Source organism: Arctopsyche grandis, chromosome 9, assembly GCF_051622035.1.
Source record: "Arctopsyche grandis isolate Sample6627 chromosome 9, ASM5162203v2, whole genome shotgun sequence".
In the NCBI taxonomy this organism is placed as follows: Eukaryota; Metazoa; Arthropoda; class Insecta; order Trichoptera; family Hydropsychidae; genus Arctopsyche; species Arctopsyche grandis.
The window spans coordinates 19991185-20008626 of record NC_135363.1 but is presented as its reverse complement, the minus strand read 5'-3'; the positions used below and the strand labels follow the sequence as shown (position 1 = coordinate 20008626).

Here is a 17442-nt window from a genome sequence, read left to right as displayed (position 1 = left end):
GAATGAAATTAGAATTGATGATAATTTAATTGAAAAAGTTGAAAATATAAAATACTTAGGAATATACATAGACTCAGGACTAAATTTTAAGATTCACGCTGACTATATAATAAAAAAAATGGCTAGAAAAGTTGTTATATTATGTAGATTAAGAAATATTTTAAGTAAAAACAGTAAAATTTTAGTGTTTAATTCAATTGTCTTGCCACATATGGTTTATTGTGCCACTGTGCTTAATTTGTTTAGTCGCCAAGCTATGAGACGTATTTTGAATGTGAGTAGATTTAAGAGTATTGGAAGTATGTTAGATGAATTAGGATGGATGAGTATTAGAATTAGTCTAAATATTAGTACATTGTCTTTTGTTTATAAGTTAGATCATAAGCTATTGCCCAAGTACTTTGATGATTATATAATAAGGAAAAGAGATAAACATAGTTTTTATACTAGAAATAAGGACAAACTAGTTGTAAGTAGAGTAAGAAAAAATAAGAGAGCTGGGGGTGTTTTTCACAGGGGTGTGCTCATGTATAATGCCCTCCCTGAGTGCACCAGGTCTGCTAAGACCATGGATGCATTATTGCGAGGTGCGAAGAGACACCTCTGTGAGGGACAGTACATACATATAAGTTAATTATAAATTTTAGAGTTAAGTAATTAAGATGTATTTTTAAATTAGCTTGATAGCTAAGATAATATATAAATAAATTTGAGATTCACCGTTATCGATCACTGTCAAACAAGGATAAATACAAGGATAAAATATCACCAAAACCATCCAGGGGGTGGCGATTCGCATGTTTAAAAGTATCTAAAAAAAAGCACGTACCACGTACCACTCAATGTGTTTTTCGCCCTAAATGTTGTTATCTATTTTTCTTCTCATTGTAGTAAAATGAGACGATGAGCGTAATATTTTAATAGGAAACAGTACTCATTTTAACCTATAGATCCAAAGAAAATAGCGTGTTGGTAGCATTCTTATTTTTTAAATATGTATGTACCTCTTATTATTAACCTTGACTATTTAATTTTGGGTGAACAATGGTCCTAATTTATAATTTGTCGTGGGATTTAAATTTACATAGACACTACTGCCTATTTATTACAACAACTAGAGTTTCGTTACGCAAATTTCCCACGTTGAGTAATTTTTGAGCCATAATATCTTTGTATCATATTGTCATAGTGCCCTCTACGGTTGTCGTAGGCGTTTTCCATTTTTCTTTATTACGTTTATTCCATTTTAAATATTTAAAAAAATCACTAAGGCTATGGAGGAACAAATCTTTAATATTTCAATATACATATAAGTAAGTTCTCTTGTGTATAATTAACTTAAAAAATCGAAAACGACAATGCGATATTGGAAAAAACGACGATCAAAGTTCTTTTATAGATATTTTTGATTATACGGATTAAACTTTGTTTAGTGAAGAATATTGCGTATAAAAAATAAATATATATAAAATTGAATAATTTGATAATTAAACCACGTGCAATATTATAATATTTGATAATTCAGTAATAAACGTGTATTTCATTCAGCATCGCATATTAATTACACGTATTGCTGAAATTAAAGGTGATAAATATTTATTGGATTTCGGCGTAAAATAATCATTTCACAAATGATCACAGTTGCGCAAATTGCCGAAAAGCGATTGATAACCTTTTTCAATTGAGGGTCAGTACGTGTTGTTACTACAATATTTAGCTATTGAGCAATATGCAAAAAAAGACAATCAATTATTCACATGTTCGCAATTTTTTTATAACGTTTCTATTTATTTGAACTTTTAAAACATAATAAATTAATCTAGAGCTTTCGCTCCCCGTCTAATGGTAGATATTTAGCAATTTCCGCATTGTATTGGCTTCTATATTCTCAATAAAGCTTTTCCTGGTGTTGAGAGTAATTTAAGATCGCCACAATGAGCGAATAAAAAATAGCTGCAGGGCTCGTTCCATTTTAATACTGGTAGCCTTCAGAAGGTCAGCTGGTCTCGTTCAAAGATGGTGAACTTCACGGGCCTTGAGTGGGTCATCATCATCATCAAGGCCGAGAGAAAGGAAAAGTCGCAAATCACGCCCAAAAATTTACTCTTAACGAAAATTTGACGCACCTACGTTAATTATGTGAAATTTTTATGAATAAAAAACAAACTTGAATGATTATATTTGTTTGTATTAATCAACAGATTAAACAATCTGCTTCACGGAGTACAAGGAATCATTAAATTTATGCAACGAACATATGAAATCGACTATCAAAGTTAACCACATCGAATTTGAATTTATTCATCGCTTTTATATGTATGTATATAAGATTGTTATATTATACAAAGGACTATCAAACTTGCTATTATTATATTATATCATTTGAAATATTTCAAAACGGTTTATTTTCGCTTCGTTTCAGCCTTTCGCATGGTTTCATCAGCGATATATTTTTTTATAGACTATAGAAACGGAGAATTAGCTTTTATGTAATCGAATTATGCAAAAGTCAACAATGTCATACACAATATGTGGTAGTATTGCAAGAACACACGTTTTGAACTTATTTGAATACATTATGTGTGTTTCACAATAGTGTCGAATTATTTAAAAATGGACATTGTGATGATGAGTATATTGTGAATGAACGCTATCTCCGAACGATTTGCATAAGAATCGTTGGTTGATTTTTTTCTAATGTCGAATTTCCTTGTAACGCAACGGTACGTCTGTTTCTTGTATGTAGAGGTTTTTATTCAATTGAAAAAAATATATCTACTTTCCCTTTTTTACACTTTTCTTGGTGCATATCATATGTTTCATGGTGTGTGAAATGCGATGTGTCATTTGAAATATTATCAAAGTGGAAATTCACAGATGCGTGATACGTGAACGCTATTTAGGATGTGCTTATAATTGCCCCCTTTCTATTTTTAATAATAATAATCATTAAATTAAATTTGTTCGTTGATGATTTATTATTTTCGCAAGTGTCAATCTGTCATTATCGAATGAATGTTATTGGCATTCGAATATGAATGTTACGAACTGTCATTTTTGACGTATTTGTTCATAAAAATCACACGTAACAATGTGTTAAAAACGGCTCCTCCACCATGTTGCATTTTTCATTCATTTTTTTCTAATCAATCATTATGAAATATTACGTGAGTTTTTACTGTGCATTTTCTCAATCGTTCAAAGAAGAAAACACTGTGTTTTTTGTCAAGATAAATTATAAACACGTTTTTGTACATTTTTGAAGTCTTTTTTCTTTTTTTTTTTGCGTTCGATTGCCAAATTGTACATTACGATGACACTATTATCGATGATTCATTAGTGCAGCATGACAAATTTTTTGATACCCAATCATAAAAACTACAAAAAATGTATTTAAAATCGATTTTGACACATTTCTCGTTTTTATACGGAATCGTTTTTATACGAATAGTATAAATAAAAATTTGAATATTATAAATTTTCATGAATATTTTAATAATATTAGAATTATATTATGGTTGACGATAGACAAAATCATTGTATTTTGAAATATTCTACACAATACATTGCAATTTTAAAATTCGTCACCTTCTCAGATCAATGATCGATACTAGTCTACATTATATAAACAAATTGGTAACATATTTTTTCTGTCAACGTTTCAGAAATATCCCAGAATTCCAAAGACGAGTTTCAGCTGTCAAGGCAGATCTTCAGGATACTACGCAGATTTAGAAACCGGATGTCAGGTTTGTTGTCGTTCTTTATATCTACAACATGTTGAGAATTCATATCACAATTCAATGGAATCAAATATTCAATTCTTTCAGGTGTATCACATGTGCGATGGATTGGGTCGACAATTCAGTTATATATGTCCGAATACAACACTTTTCCAGCAAAGGATGTTGATTTGCGATCATTGGTACATGGTGAACTGTTCAACGTCTGAAAAGGATTACAGTGCTAATTTATTGATTGGTAAGGTGATAATTATTCGTGTCAAACATTTATTTCAAGATCAACATCTGTAATGGTGTCATTAAAACTTTCAGGGCAAAGAGATAAACCTTTCGTGGCAGACGATGAAGATCATCAAAGGACACCCAGACCAGATATTCTTACAGTACCGTACGCTCAAGGATTCAATTACTTTGGAGATTACTTTCAGGTAATTTTGTAAACTTATGTATGTATGTGTATACGTATTTATAATTATTTGAATTAATGCTTTGGGATATATTTTAGGAGGATATTCCTACAGGACAAGAGCGCAGCATTGTCAATGTTGATAATTCAATAACCAATGGTAAAAACGATTTAAGCGATGAACAAGCAGCTTTCGCCGGATCAAATCACTGGTCTACAGAGTTGAATAAAAATACATTCACAACGTCAAAACCAGTCGCTAAAAAGGAAGCTTTAAGCTTCACTGGAAGACCCATCATAGTTACGGGTCCTTCTAGTCCAGACTTTGACTCTACAATCGCATATACGACGGTCAAAACGCAGACCCAACAAGCATTCCGACCATCAGGTGCAGCTAATTCTAGAGTTAATACACCTTCTAAGTTCTTCGAGCCGCCTAAATTTTTATTGAACGCAGTGCAACAGAATAAAGTTCAACAGTCGAGAGCCTCGAGTACCACGGTACGCTCGATTGCGTCATTCAACAATCAGTTGTTGGGTGGCAGTCCAAACAGTCAAGAAAGTCAAGAGACCAAATTCATCAACAGGTTTGACCCCGACGAATTTTTTGCTAACACTGAAATCCAAAGTACGGAGGAATCCCAATCTCCAAGATCGTTTGAGATACAGACGTCATCTGAAACGGCTAGGTTTGCACCCATTGCACCTAACAATATACCAAGCACACCGACAAAGACTCAAACCTCATCTGATTCGAATTCTAGCAAACAACCAACATCAAAAGCTGAAGGAAAGATCCTCAACAATGCGCCAACTACGACAGAAGCAGCCGGAGAGAACGAAAGCAACTTCAATACTCTGTCACAAACGGACAGGGGTAACATACCTCAATTGGATTTAAATCTACTACCACCGAAATTTGAATATTCTGAAATTGCTTCAACGACTATGGGTCCTCCAATCTACTACGAATGGAAATGGGCACCCCCAGCATTCGACCAAGAGCCTCCAAGACGAACAAACGACAGAGCAACTCTAGTCACAAATACAGGAACGAAAGAGGGTCGTCCAGATTTTGCACTTCCAAGGTCCACTACTCAACGATCGATAACTACTCAGAGATCAGCATCAGATCAGAATACTAGCGAAGGGACCGATAGTTTCAAATTGGCACCCTACTTTATTCCGGACTACGTATTCCCACTAGATAAAGAGCATCCAGGGTATGAAGAGGATGGTGCAATGACGTCATTCCAAGTTAGATTACCCCAATCTATATCAAGGGATGGTTCGGATCATCCCTATTATGGAGAGAATGCCCAATGTCCGCAGTGTCATCCATCTTTCGTAGTGCCTGGAACGTGCAAGCCCTGTATAATGATACGACGCTAGTTGGCGTCTAATTTAAAGTGTCATAGCTGGACTACACGATTTAATAAATTATTAATTATGTCACTATTAGTTTGTAAGTATTTAATTTAAATCGATGGACAATAGAGGCCGATCGCTTTATTTATTAAAATGCAAATAATTATTAAAGAGAAACAATGCGCTGAAGGTTAATGTATATTGTTATTATTTTTTGCATGTAAGTTAGCGATTAAATGTAAATAAATGATAAAAACCGTCGTAAATGTGTATAGTATCTAAGGAACTAAAATAATTATAACTAATAAAATAAATTCTTTAAAATGTGTTTTCCTCAATATTTTACTTCTCTTAAAAAATATAAATATAAAATTTATTTTAAAGGGGATGAACTTAACGTGGTATTATTTCACAATCGATTCCAAATAATAAAAACTGCCATTGTAGTCAGAATTTTAGGGTGCAGAACACCCGGGCGTCAAGCCTCAAAGGGCGCTAAGCTCCAAGAAAAAAAATATACAGAAATATATCGACAGCTTCCCGTAAACAAAAATTGAAATAAATTTGCAACGTCGCCAAAGTCTACGTTTTGTGTGCAAAAGTGTGGGAAAAAAAGCAGCGGTGACAGAAATGTAATGCTCATTGACATGTATACACGTTCGATAAATAACAATGATATCGAAAATAAAATAAAATTGTCAGTAATTTAAGTCTTTATTGAGTTACATCAGTTAATAAGTATATTACTTTAAGATATAATATAAATATATGTAACTACGAAAGGTCTTCAGTTTTTAAAAATAAGGTGAAATGTTCGGAATAGATCGTATGGGAGCTATCAATCGTATAATAGGCGCACAAAAAAGACACTATGTATGTGTTTGATATATTTTTAATTAATTTAATTTTTTTTATTTTATGAAAGCAGTTCCTAAAATTAAAAAAGGGGTAGGGGTGGCGGCCGCGTGGGCGCCGGTGGAGCGCCCCCTCGGTACGGCAGCCTCAATTACTGTTTCAGTTCCGGATACCGATTACTGTTTCAGTTCCGGATCCGGATTCCTGTTTCAGTTCCGGTTCCCGACTTTTGCTTCAATTCTGGATCCGGATTCTTGTTTCAGTTCCGGTTCTCGATTAGTGTTTCAGTTCCGGATCCCGATTACTGTTTCAGTTCTGGATCCAGATTCCTTTTTCATTTCCGGTTCTGGATTCTTTTTGTTTCGGATACGGACTCCATTTTCAGTTTCGGATACCGATCCCTGTTTCAGTTCCGATTCCCGATTTCTGTTTTAGTTCCGATTCCGATCGATTATTACTATACGCATTGTAACTTTATTTTAAATTATATATCAATTTGTTCCCGAAACCACCCGTTGAAATTTCAACGGGCACAACACTATTGAACTAATAAAAAGGATTCATAGTATATTCCTCGACAAATATGAATATAAATACAAATAAAAATAATAAAGCTCCATTTTCGTGTATACTTCGTAAAAGTCTTCCAAAATTTATATTTCGGTAAATCCAGTAATAATTTGTAATTTTAAATTTTTTTATTTTATTATTTTTTGTTTTTTTTTTTTGGGTGGTGCAAATTTTGGATTCGCACCCGGGCGCCAACTACCCTTAGGGCGTAAACACTGTACTGGGGATCCCATGAATTTATGTGTACTGGGACGCTGTGTACTGGGCATCCCATGCAGTGCCGGCCTTACACCCAATGGCACCCTCGGGCAATTTTTTCTTAGCACCCTTAGAAAAAGATTTCACTTTTAGCGCTCTAATCTAAAATTTTGTATGGCTTTTGGCGCTCTAATTTTAAATTTTAGAGCGCCTTTGGCGCATCGTGTGGCGCCCTAGCTTATTTGGCGCCCTCGGGCGTCGCCCGACCCAGCCCCCCCCTAAAACCGGCACTAATCCCATGACTTTATTCAAGGGATGCACATTTTTTTCGCACCTTTAAAAGTATCTAAAAAAAACCACGTACCACGTCCCGCCGTTTGTGTTTTCGCCCTTACAGCGGCCCTGATTGTAGTTTCAAAATGCATTACCCTTTTTTTATAGTATTCTAATCAATCTCAGCTGAGAAAAGGCCTCAGAAGTTGGCTTAAGTTTTTAACTTGATTGATTTTAGTTAAAAATTTAACTTAATTGATTTTAGTTTTTAACTTAATTGATAGTTTTGATTTTATTTTTTACTGTAACAATGTTCATATTAAAAAAAATACATATACAATCCTATGTAATGAAATTGAAAAAGTGTATTTTGTTTGCCTCAAGCATTCTTAACCTTTCCTTTACCAGGCAAAAAAAATCCAACTCTGCTCAAGCGGGGTATGCATGGTAACCCTGAGTATTTTTATCAAAAACGGTTTATTTGAATACGAAACTTCATATATGTGCTATTATTATTATTATTATACACTTAAATACCAAAGAAGTTATGTATTTTTTTATATTATTTTGGAGTGTTTAACACAGATACAGATCAGTGTCGGCTCGACTATATGGGGATGCGGGGCTGCAGGCCTCCCAGTATTTATTTATATAATTTTAGCTATCTAGTTAATTTAAAAATACATTCTTAATTACTTAACTCTAAAATTTTATATATTAAATAAGATACCGGTATGGTCAACGAAGTACTACAGCTCGATTAATCTCTATGAATTCTCATGAGCCGCCACTGATACAGATATACATATAAATAAGTTAGGCTACAAAAACAAATGTGGAGTTCTCTTATATCCCGCTTGGGTGAGTAACTGTAAACGAAATATTATAGTTGGCCAGTGTAAGATAATTGACCATTTGGATTTTAAAATTAAAATTCAAACTCAGAAAGCTTTTTATGCTATTGATGGTGTTATTATTCGTTATTAATCTAAAAAATATTTCGATTTAGCCATTTTTAACATAAAATATATTATTTTGATCACCTGAATTGAAGTTCAATTATATCTCCCTAAATAAAATTGTGTTTGTCTTATCTCTTTGTAATATACATAAAGGGGAATATAAATAATTTCAATTTTTTAACCTTTACGTGCTAGTACTGGTGGATTCAAGTGAATATTGATTTTTATTCATTTAATTTAGTATTTTATAATTTATCCAATTTATTAATAGTTTATATTTTATAATTTATCGAACAAAAGTATCGGTAGTGCTGCCATAACAAAATGGCGTCTTCGCCGACCGCAAACGCAAAGCATCAGCTGGTATTAATCCGTACTGGCAGCACCGCCACTAACGGCTCTCGCCAATTTGAAACGTTGACAAGTGTGTGTCCATTGGACCGATTCCTGTATAATTCAATACAAGTGCTGTGTGTAATGTCCCAGTTTAATTTGCTGAACGAAATAAACAGCCTGATCCCCATGGACGGGCCAATGACGAGGGGGCCTCTGCCTCGATGGCAGAAGAAGGCCCTCGAGGGTTCACGTTCTGTGAAAAACTCTAGTTCCAGCCTCATCAACATATCCAACTTGTCCTTTCACAAACTATCGCTGTCTACGACCCACAGTGCGAACACCAGCTCTGCAGCCAAGTCCCCCGGTGACAAGAAGAAGAAAACCCCGGCTAAGCGGTCACCTGGTATTAATCCATACATATGTAGTTCAAATCATAAGATCTTTCATTTTTTATTACTTACAATATCAACAATCATATTCCTATACGGAGCTTTATATCCCAATCTAATGTTAACACATCTCATTGTATTCGCTTTACTTTTGAAATTTTAGAGTAGGTAATAAACATTTTTCCATATCGTACAAAACTCGATTCAATACAGATTAAAAATTGCCTAATTGTAAATAAGGTTATGGTACCAATCGCCATTTGAAACTAATTCCTCAGTAGTTTTAGTTTAGAAATGATTTGATTTTAACCTTTATTTTAATTTAAAGCTTTAACCTTTTGCCCGCGGCAATAAATATAGCGAACAAGCTCTGTACGCGGCACCTTTTTCGCGAATTTGGTAATCGAGTTTTCTACCTTAAATACAGATTTTAATATTTACTCAAGTAACCAGATATGTTTATTAACACATAAAGTATTATTTTAAACAATAAAATACATAATATATCTCGTAGTTTTGGATTAATTGTCAAATAATCATTCTTCATATTGTATGAAGACGTGACGTCACATAAACGAGGTTTCAGTATGGTTCCACAAAAAACGAATTTTTGACTGGTATATATTCATTTTAAGCAAATTGAATAGATGGCATTCAACTCTTAAGTAATATATTCAACCAATTTTGAACCTTAAAACAATTGAAATAGGCGCATATAAGCCTCAAAATCCCGTGCAAAGTTCAGAGATTCTATGACTTGTCGCCCAAAGCTTCCATAGAAGACGGCCGCAGGCAAACGGTTAAAGCCCCCTACCTTAAATTCTAAATCAACCACGTTGTTTATTTTAGGACGCTCTCATACGACGACACCCAACAACAATAAGACACCAAATAGTGGAGGTGATGATAGATTCATCCCATCACGTTCGAATTCCAACTTTGACTTGTGTCATTATATGGTATGTTGAAAGTGCTGATATTACTTTGAAAATGTTGCAATAATGTGTAGTTTGATAGTAATTTATTGTTTTAAATTTGCAGATGAAGTCCGAGACCAATAATGCTGACAATACAGTGGAAAATAATATGTCGCCGACACAAGAAGCACAATCGGCAATGGAAAAGGCTCTCTCTGAAGGTATGAACGTGCCGAATGCTTCGCAACAACGCCTGTTGCAATACAATATAAAAGCTCCGGCTGCACCTGAAGGCCATCAAAATCCACTTCGGATCATATACTCGCAGGTAATAATGCTTTGATATTAGAATCACATCATATTTGTACACGTTTCTTCAATGTATTTAAATGTTTTTCAGTCCAAAGCACCATCAACTGTGAAGGCGTCCAAGCGATACATTCCTCAAGCTGCCGATAGGATTCTAGATGCTCCCGATATTATCGATGATTATTGTAATATTTTATTTTGTAATATTTTTCAATGATGCTTATCGAGTGTATTTATTTTATTTTTCGTTTTTTCTCAGACTTGAATCTATTGGATTGGAGTGCATCAAATATTTTAGCAGTTGCTCTCGGTAATTCAATTTATCTGTGGAACGCTGGAACCGGGCAAATTGAGGAATTGTTGACATTAGAAGGAAGTGATCACGTTTGCTCATTGGCTTGGATACAAGGTGGTGGTTCACATTTAGCTATAGGAATTACCAACGGTACCACTGAACTTTGGGATTGTGATCGTACCAAAAGGCTAAGAGTAAGCGAAATCATAAAATTAATTTGTTTATTATAGCAATTTTTGTATTATAATATACAATTTATTTTAGATTATGGAAGGACATTCAGGTCGAGTCGGTTCACTTTCATGGAATTCGTATGTACTGTCATCTGGAAGTCGATCAGGTACTATAGTTCATCACGATGTACGAGACCGAGATCATATTGTATCAACATTGAACGCTCATACTCAAGAGGTGATTTTTTTTTATAAATTTACATAATTTTCTATGTAATAAAAACAAAGATGTATAATGTATAATTAATACAGGTTTGCGGATTGAAATGGTCTCCCGATGGTAGATTTCTAGCTTCTGGTGGAAATGATAACCTTCTCAATATTTGGGCTTCGGTATCTGGTGAAAAACATTCTCAAACTCAACCACTTTATACCTTCAAGTTAGTACATTATAATACAATATAAATAAATCATACATATGTAATGGTACGAAATTAATTTCAATCCAAATTACAGTCAACACATGGCAGCAGTAAAGGGTTTAGCTTGGTGCCCGTGGAGTCCCGGCATTTTAGCTTCAGGTGGTGGAACAGCCGATAGAACCATCCGACTGTGGAATGTCAACAACGGTACTAATTTGAATACCGTCGATACAAGATCACAAGTAAATATACATTTTCATTGCATAAATATCTATGCTATTTATAATTCACATCTAATAAACGCTTTGTTCAGGTGTGCTCGATTCTGTGGTCTCAAACGTACAAGGAATTAATATCAGGTCATGGATACGCAAACAATCAGCTCATTATATGGAAGTACCCAGTGATGACAAAGGTGGCCGAATTGACAGGGCACACGGCTCGTGTGCTACACTTGGCCATGTCACCTGATGGTACGACTGTATTGAGTGCTGGTGCTGATGAAACCTTGCGATTGTGGAACTGCTTCGTTCCAGATCCGGCTAAAAGTAAAGCGCCGGAAAAGTTGAAATCGGCGAAGAGTATATTTAAACAGAGCATTCGATAATTTTTTGAATAGTTGAAATATTTTAAGGTTTTTTTTTTTGACTGATAGACGTAAAATGTTTATGTTACGTATTTTAAAGTGTTTTCGATTCCATTTGTTTGTATTATGTGCCATTGTATTTTAATGATTTGTATTTTTTTTACAATAATATGTAAAAGGTGATTTTTGATGAAGTTTTGCTTTAAATTTAATTGTTATATGTATGTATGTAAATGCGCACTGTTTTATAATACTAGCACTTCACTGACATTTATAATATATTTTTTGATACCATTATAATTATAGTATTATATAATAATTTATACCTAATTTAACGTTACTTATTACCTAATCGAACGTTAATATGTCCATCTCTTACGATATTGAATTTTTGTGTTAAATTAAAATTTTTGACAAAAAATAAATAAAACCATGTTCAAAAAGGATAGTTGTTTTTAGTATTTATTTTTTATATTAAAAACATTTATATTAAAACTTTAAATAAAACGAATACATACATATTTGTAAAAGCCTCAGTACTTCATATCTAAATACATACATATATTCATACGCAAATCACATATAATGATTAATAAATATGTAAAAACCTATATATTATATAAATTCAACATAATCATTCATTCACACATAACATGTCAAATATTTACAACAAATACATAATAATACTAAACTAAAAGGATGGAAAATTGTTTCATATCACAGAAGTGTCACTCTCCACATCAAATCTAAGGCATCGCAGATTATTGTTTCGCCTACTATCAGTCCGATCAGGCTCTACCGTTAAATTTATGCCGGTGTTGGAAATCGGCTCGGCGCCGTTCACCAGCGACTCTCGGCTGAGGCGTCCGGTCGCAGCATCGGGCATCGTTCTCACCCGCACGCTTCTCCGTATGCTCGACCGCAGCAATGTCGCCACATCGTTGGCCGTCGTTCTGCTACTGTCGACTTTATTTCTTAAATTACCGTGAAAGCTTTGGTACGCTCTTCTGAATGGCACTAAGGGCATTTCGTTGTCTACTGTACTCGTCGATACGCTATAAGCGGGCGCCGGTACATTTTCTTCTATAGTTGTGTTTTCCCTTTCGACATTGTTACCGATTAATAATATGGAATAATCAGGCGGTGGAAGTTCTTCGTTGACTGGCTGTCGACTTACGCTTTCACTTATTGACATCGGTATGTGGGATTGTATACTACTCGGTTCACCGAATGAGTTTGCTAATCTGAAAATATACCATATTAATTAATATTATTACACAGTAATTCGGATGAGTATCCATGATACAATAAGACGATTAGTGTCTTAAAAATGAACATTTTATTTGAGAAGAATCAATAGCTAAATAAATCGACTATGCAATCTACATATATCTCAAGGAAAGGAGGATGCCAATCGGAAATTAGCAGAAGAATAGGAATGGCGAAAACGGCTATGATAAATCTGGTAAAAATATGGAAGAACCGCTTTATTATGAAAAGAAAGAAAACACGTCTGGTGCAAACTCTGGGGTTCCCCATTGCATTGATGGGTCCATGCCCCAATCTAGACATGGACCATGAAAAAGAGAGAAAGGGATATTTTAGATGCATTTAAAATGTTGTGTTGGAAACGGATGCTGCGCATGCCATGTATTGTAAGACTGGCAGTCTCACAATATGTAGGAAAAGGGTTCTTTCATACTATGGCCAGGAAGAATGTAGAGTCTGAAGAGGCTGGTAGTCACTGGAACGCTAGAAGGAAGGCGAGCGAGAGGACGGTCCCCCTAGAAATGGTCTGATCAAATCAAGGAACTGGCGGGATCGTCCCTTAACGCTGCCTTTAACTTGGCACAGAACCGGGAAGAGTGGAGGCGGATCTTCAATATATGTAGATTACTCTCTAAAAATTGACAACGAGATGGAGAGAGTCAATCATTTTGAATATCTTCAGTGCTTATCTGGGTGAATTGTGTGAAAACAATCAGGAAATTTGCACTAGGGTGAAGCAAACAAGAGATGCATTCGAAAAGAAAAATGTCCTGACTAAACGTGATCTTATCGTAGCACTCCAATTTAGACTTTAATGATGTTACGTTTTCAGCGTCCTTTTGTATGGGACAGATTGCATGTGTAAAAAGCCGCAGACCTTTTTTTTTAATTCATACCAGGAAAGATTGACAGATAACACCAATGTGCCTTCCTGGCCAAAAACATTGTAGATTTGATACAAGTATTATTATACTAAGTAAATACATGTCAATTAACATCTACAGAGATATCTATGGTCAAATTTGTAAATTTGCAGCATTTTATACAATTCGAAATTGTTGAAAACTCGAGATTTGCGAGAAAATGGGTAAGGCTGCCAATTTGTTGAAACCGTTTCAATGAAAATCAGATAAATTGGCAACCTCTGATAGGAAACGATCGGCTGGCCAGCAGAAACGAGTGAAATTTGAACCCGTGACCACTTTGTTCAAAGCATTATATGCTAACCACTAGTCTATTCTGCTGGTATTAGATGTGGACATACAGAAGGATGCTGAGAATCTTGTGGATGGCGTGTAGAACCAATGTCGAGGTGCTGGCCCCGATGGGAAAACATGTCGAAGTGCTCAACAATGTGAAAAGGCAGAAATACGATTAGTAATCCAGGGATTGATCGTAGGCCAACACAGTCAGAGCCAGCGGAAAACATCATGGTTGAAGAATATTCGACAATGGTACGACCTCAGCACCCGAGCATTATTTAGAGCAGCCGTGAATAGAATATGGACGAGAGTTCTAGTTGCCAACGTTATACATAGAATGACAGGGTACATAAAGAAGAATAGCTAAATAAAAGAAAACCTACATAGTAACTTCTAAAAATAATTTTGGGGGATAATACCATCCTATTGAGGTTGCTTTTATCTATTTAAAAATGTTCATTTTCAAATTACTAATCGTTTTGTTGATTTTACTCCCTTCTGTAGTATATAAATGCTACATCTTTTGATTGACTGTACCTTCTGACTCCTCGAATACTTCTTCTAATGCTTTGTCTTAACATCTTGGCAATCCTAGCACCGGTAGCTGTTGAGTACGATGGAGGTGGTGTGTATTTAGGTGGAGGATCAGGTTGAGGTGTCGGAAGTGTAGCGTTAGAATAATTGCTTGCATCCGTAGGTGCCGGTGGCCTGTCCGAGCTATTATTAGCAGCAGCTTCTGAATGCTGTGTAGATTCCTCTAATGGCGGTCGGTAAAGTAATTGTATTCTCTGAAAATTCAACACATTTACAATGATTATATACAGTGCTTCAAAACATTAATGAATTTTACGACATTTCTATGTTGCACTATTTTCTAAAATATACTAACAGGAGGAGTTGTAGGATGCTCTATACGTCTTTCCTAGCAGCGTTAAAGAAGCGTTCAAATTTAGCACTTACGTAGCAATATATCTAATCGAATATGTATAGGATATTTATTTTAATAAGAAACTTACATCTAAAATATCCGACGGGCCAGAAGACAGATATCTCCACGTCTGTATAAAACCAGTGATCGGTATGACGAGTATCGGGAACAGTTGTATGACAGCACCTAGTTTTTTGCATCCGATTCCCCAATATTCGTATCCAGGAGGGGTTTTCTTCCATGAAAATAGTTGTCGATATTTTCCAATTCGGAAATCAATAACGCATAGAGCCTATAAGATTAGATTAAATATTAATTCACCTGTAAAATTTGTATTCAATAGTCAATTCAAATTGTTTTAAATTGTTTTCTTACAATCATGGTGATTGGAAGTATTACATTCCAGGTGAAACTGAGCAGTGGAGCTATGGCGAGAGTACATTTTTTATTTTCTGAAGGGGGATATAATGCCGTCACGACAGTATCACCAGCATATGGACGTCCTCGGACCAAGAATATCGCGCAGATTAATACGACATAAAGTAAACAGTGCCACCATCCGCCGACTATTACATAATCCAAAAAGTGCACCACTTGAATTCCAGCCTAAAAGAACAATTTAATGTTAAATCAAAAATATTATAAAAAAATTCTCCTTGATCAAAGTTTACATACATCCGTAGTCATGGGGAGTCCAAGCGTGAATCCAAAAGCACAACTGAAAAAAGTCACCGTTGTTTCCCACGATTTCATAGTCCTGATATTGATAGCCATGATACCGGTGATTACACAGTGCCAAATTGCAAGTTGTTGAGCAACTCCAAACAAAATCAATATAAAATAGAAGAGTACAGCCCAAAACGACGACATCTGAAGTACAATACATGCATATTAAACAGCCGGATCAAATTTACATACAATCACATTATGCAAGATAGAAACCTTATCAGGTCCAACGATGGCCAATGTTGACGGAACTAGTTCTGTCGCCAGTTGAAGTACTTGATAACCGCTTTGCGTGGAAGAATCCATACCTGGCCTCGACACATGCGTTCCTACCAAACAAGCTTGATGGCTCATATATCGCACCGGTAATGAATTATACGAAGATAGACTACTACGATCAGATCTTAGAAAGGTGTATGATGACATTTGTTCTGTGAAATAAGCATAATTTTATATCATTCACTCACAATTGGACAATTAAAACGTATTGAAATGTAATTGCAATTTCCATATTCAAATATTTAGAACGTGGAAAAGATCACTTGTGCTAACAGACGGCACTCACCGAAGCTGCCCGGCATATAGTTATAGCCGTGATGATTGATTATATGTAAACAGGTGTTGGCTAGGAACGCCGACAACAACAATATCACCAACGTCAGCACAATGATGCAGAAGCTGTCCCTTTTCAGGTAAGTGCTCGGTTTGCCTTTTTGTTTGTTGTGTGATGATATTTGAATGACACAAGCACCGAGGAGGCCCCAAGTTAAGAATGATTCTTGAGCAGCAGCCGCCCAGCTCTACAAAAATGACATTTTATTATACAAAAATTTTCTTTTTTAATTAATACAAATAAAATATATAGTAAATAACAAGCTTATTCTTTACTTTACTATTGATGAAAAATTCATTCCAAGACGTCTCAGGAAATATGTTATATATGGAATTGTGCGGAGATAATGTAAGCAACTTGGCACACAGCACTAAAGTTCCACATATGGGCAAGAAAGAAAACACATAAACCACCTGAAAATTTAATTAAATACGTTAATAGGATTCTGTTTACGGTTTTCGAACGGAAACATACGTAATGCATATTAATAAAGCAACCCCATTATTACTACGTTCAGCTGCTGCTGAACCTTGTACCGGTAATATAATACACATGTGTACAATATATGTACAATGTCACAGCGAGATTATAATAATGTACGTATGGGGTTCCAGTGCTGCTATTGATTATTTATATTTTTTAGCTCGGAACTTAAGAGGGCTGAACACCAGCGCCTTGTCCATACAAACGTATTAGACTTCTCCCTTCCTCAATTATGGCACTAGAGAAATTATTTTTTAATGTGCTATGGATATCCACAATTGGAATGCATCTATCGTTTTATTTTTTTGATTAGTTATTTTTTATAGGAGCTAGGAGCGAGAAAAGAGTCCAGCGTGCTTATTTAAAGGTCGATTTAAAAAAAAATACGTGCATAGTTGCACAGAAAATATCTTTCTCAT

At 35.0% G+C, this 17442-nt stretch overlaps 3 protein-coding genes across 6 annotated transcripts in view; 2 read left to right on the top strand and 1 right to left on the bottom strand.

The window, feature by feature from the left end:
- The window catches only part of js (jiangshi), a 40087-nt gene extending 34181 nt beyond the window's left edge, over positions 1 to 5906 (top strand). Inside the window, exons 3-6 of one of the 2 annotated variants that reach the window (XM_077439053.1) lie at positions 3666 to 3749; positions 3831 to 3981; positions 4056 to 4171; positions 4249 to 5906. In XM_077439053.1, coding sequence (XP_077295179.1) covers positions 3666 to 3749; positions 3831 to 3981; positions 4056 to 4171; positions 4249 to 5541 — 1644 coding nt within the window. In that variant the 3' untranslated portion in view covers positions 5542 to 5906. The remainder of the gene's footprint in view (positions 1 to 3665; positions 3750 to 3830; positions 3982 to 4055; positions 4172 to 4248) is intronic. The other variant, XM_077439052.1, reaches the window with a different exon arrangement.
- Positions 5907 to 8783: 2877 nt separating this feature from the next.
- On the top strand, positions 8784 to 11929 carry fzy (cell division cycle 20 protein fzy). 3 transcript variants are annotated; one of them, XM_077437987.1, is made up of 9 exons: positions 8784 to 9114; positions 9950 to 10059; positions 10154 to 10345; positions 10418 to 10511; positions 10586 to 10815; positions 10886 to 11032; positions 11107 to 11234; positions 11311 to 11458; positions 11530 to 11929. In XM_077437987.1, exons 1-9 carry the CDS (start codon positions 8853 to 8855, stop codon positions 11821 to 11823), a joined length of 1605 nt encoding a protein of 534 aa, XP_077294113.1. In that variant the 5' UTR covers positions 8784 to 8852; the 3' UTR covers positions 11824 to 11929. The 3 variants fall into 3 exon arrangements, with proteins under 3 accessions (XP_077294113.1, XP_077294112.1, XP_077294114.1); XM_077437986.1 differs by having other exon boundaries at positions 10142 to 10345; XM_077437988.1 differs by having other exon boundaries at positions 9950 to 10063; positions 10176 to 10345.
- A 310-nt stretch (positions 11930 to 12239) lies between these two features.
- bdg (sodium-dependent transporter bedraggled) overlaps positions 12240 to 17442 on the bottom strand; it is a 45512-nt gene continuing 40309 nt past the window's right edge. The window contains exons 6-13 of the mRNA XM_077439049.1: positions 16816 to 16953; positions 16493 to 16727; positions 16144 to 16358; positions 15877 to 16071; positions 15577 to 15807; positions 15290 to 15493; positions 14811 to 15061; positions 12240 to 13046 (exon numbers count right to left, since the gene is read on the bottom strand). Coding sequence (XP_077295175.1) covers positions 12515 to 13046; positions 14811 to 15061; positions 15290 to 15493; positions 15577 to 15807; positions 15877 to 16071; positions 16144 to 16358; positions 16493 to 16727; positions 16816 to 16953 — 2001 coding nt within the window. The 3' untranslated portion in view covers positions 12240 to 12514. The remainder of the gene's footprint in view (positions 13047 to 14810; positions 15062 to 15289; positions 15494 to 15576; positions 15808 to 15876; positions 16072 to 16143; positions 16359 to 16492; positions 16728 to 16815; positions 16954 to 17442) is intronic.

Bases quoted from the DNA above. Each gene is read 5' to 3' on its own strand.
- fzy (XM_077437986.1), top strand. From the start codon at position 8,853: ATGTCCCAGTTTAATTTGCTGAACGAAATAAACAGCCTGATCCCCATG. The intron at 10,060-10,141 runs GTATGTTGAAAG...TTAAATTTGCAG, and splicing joins TTGACTTGTGTCATTATATG to ATGAAGTCCGAGACCAATAA. The intron at 11,459-11,529 runs GTAAATATACAT...CGCTTTGTTCAG, and splicing joins CCGTCGATACAAGATCACAA to GTGTGCTCGATTCTGTGGTC.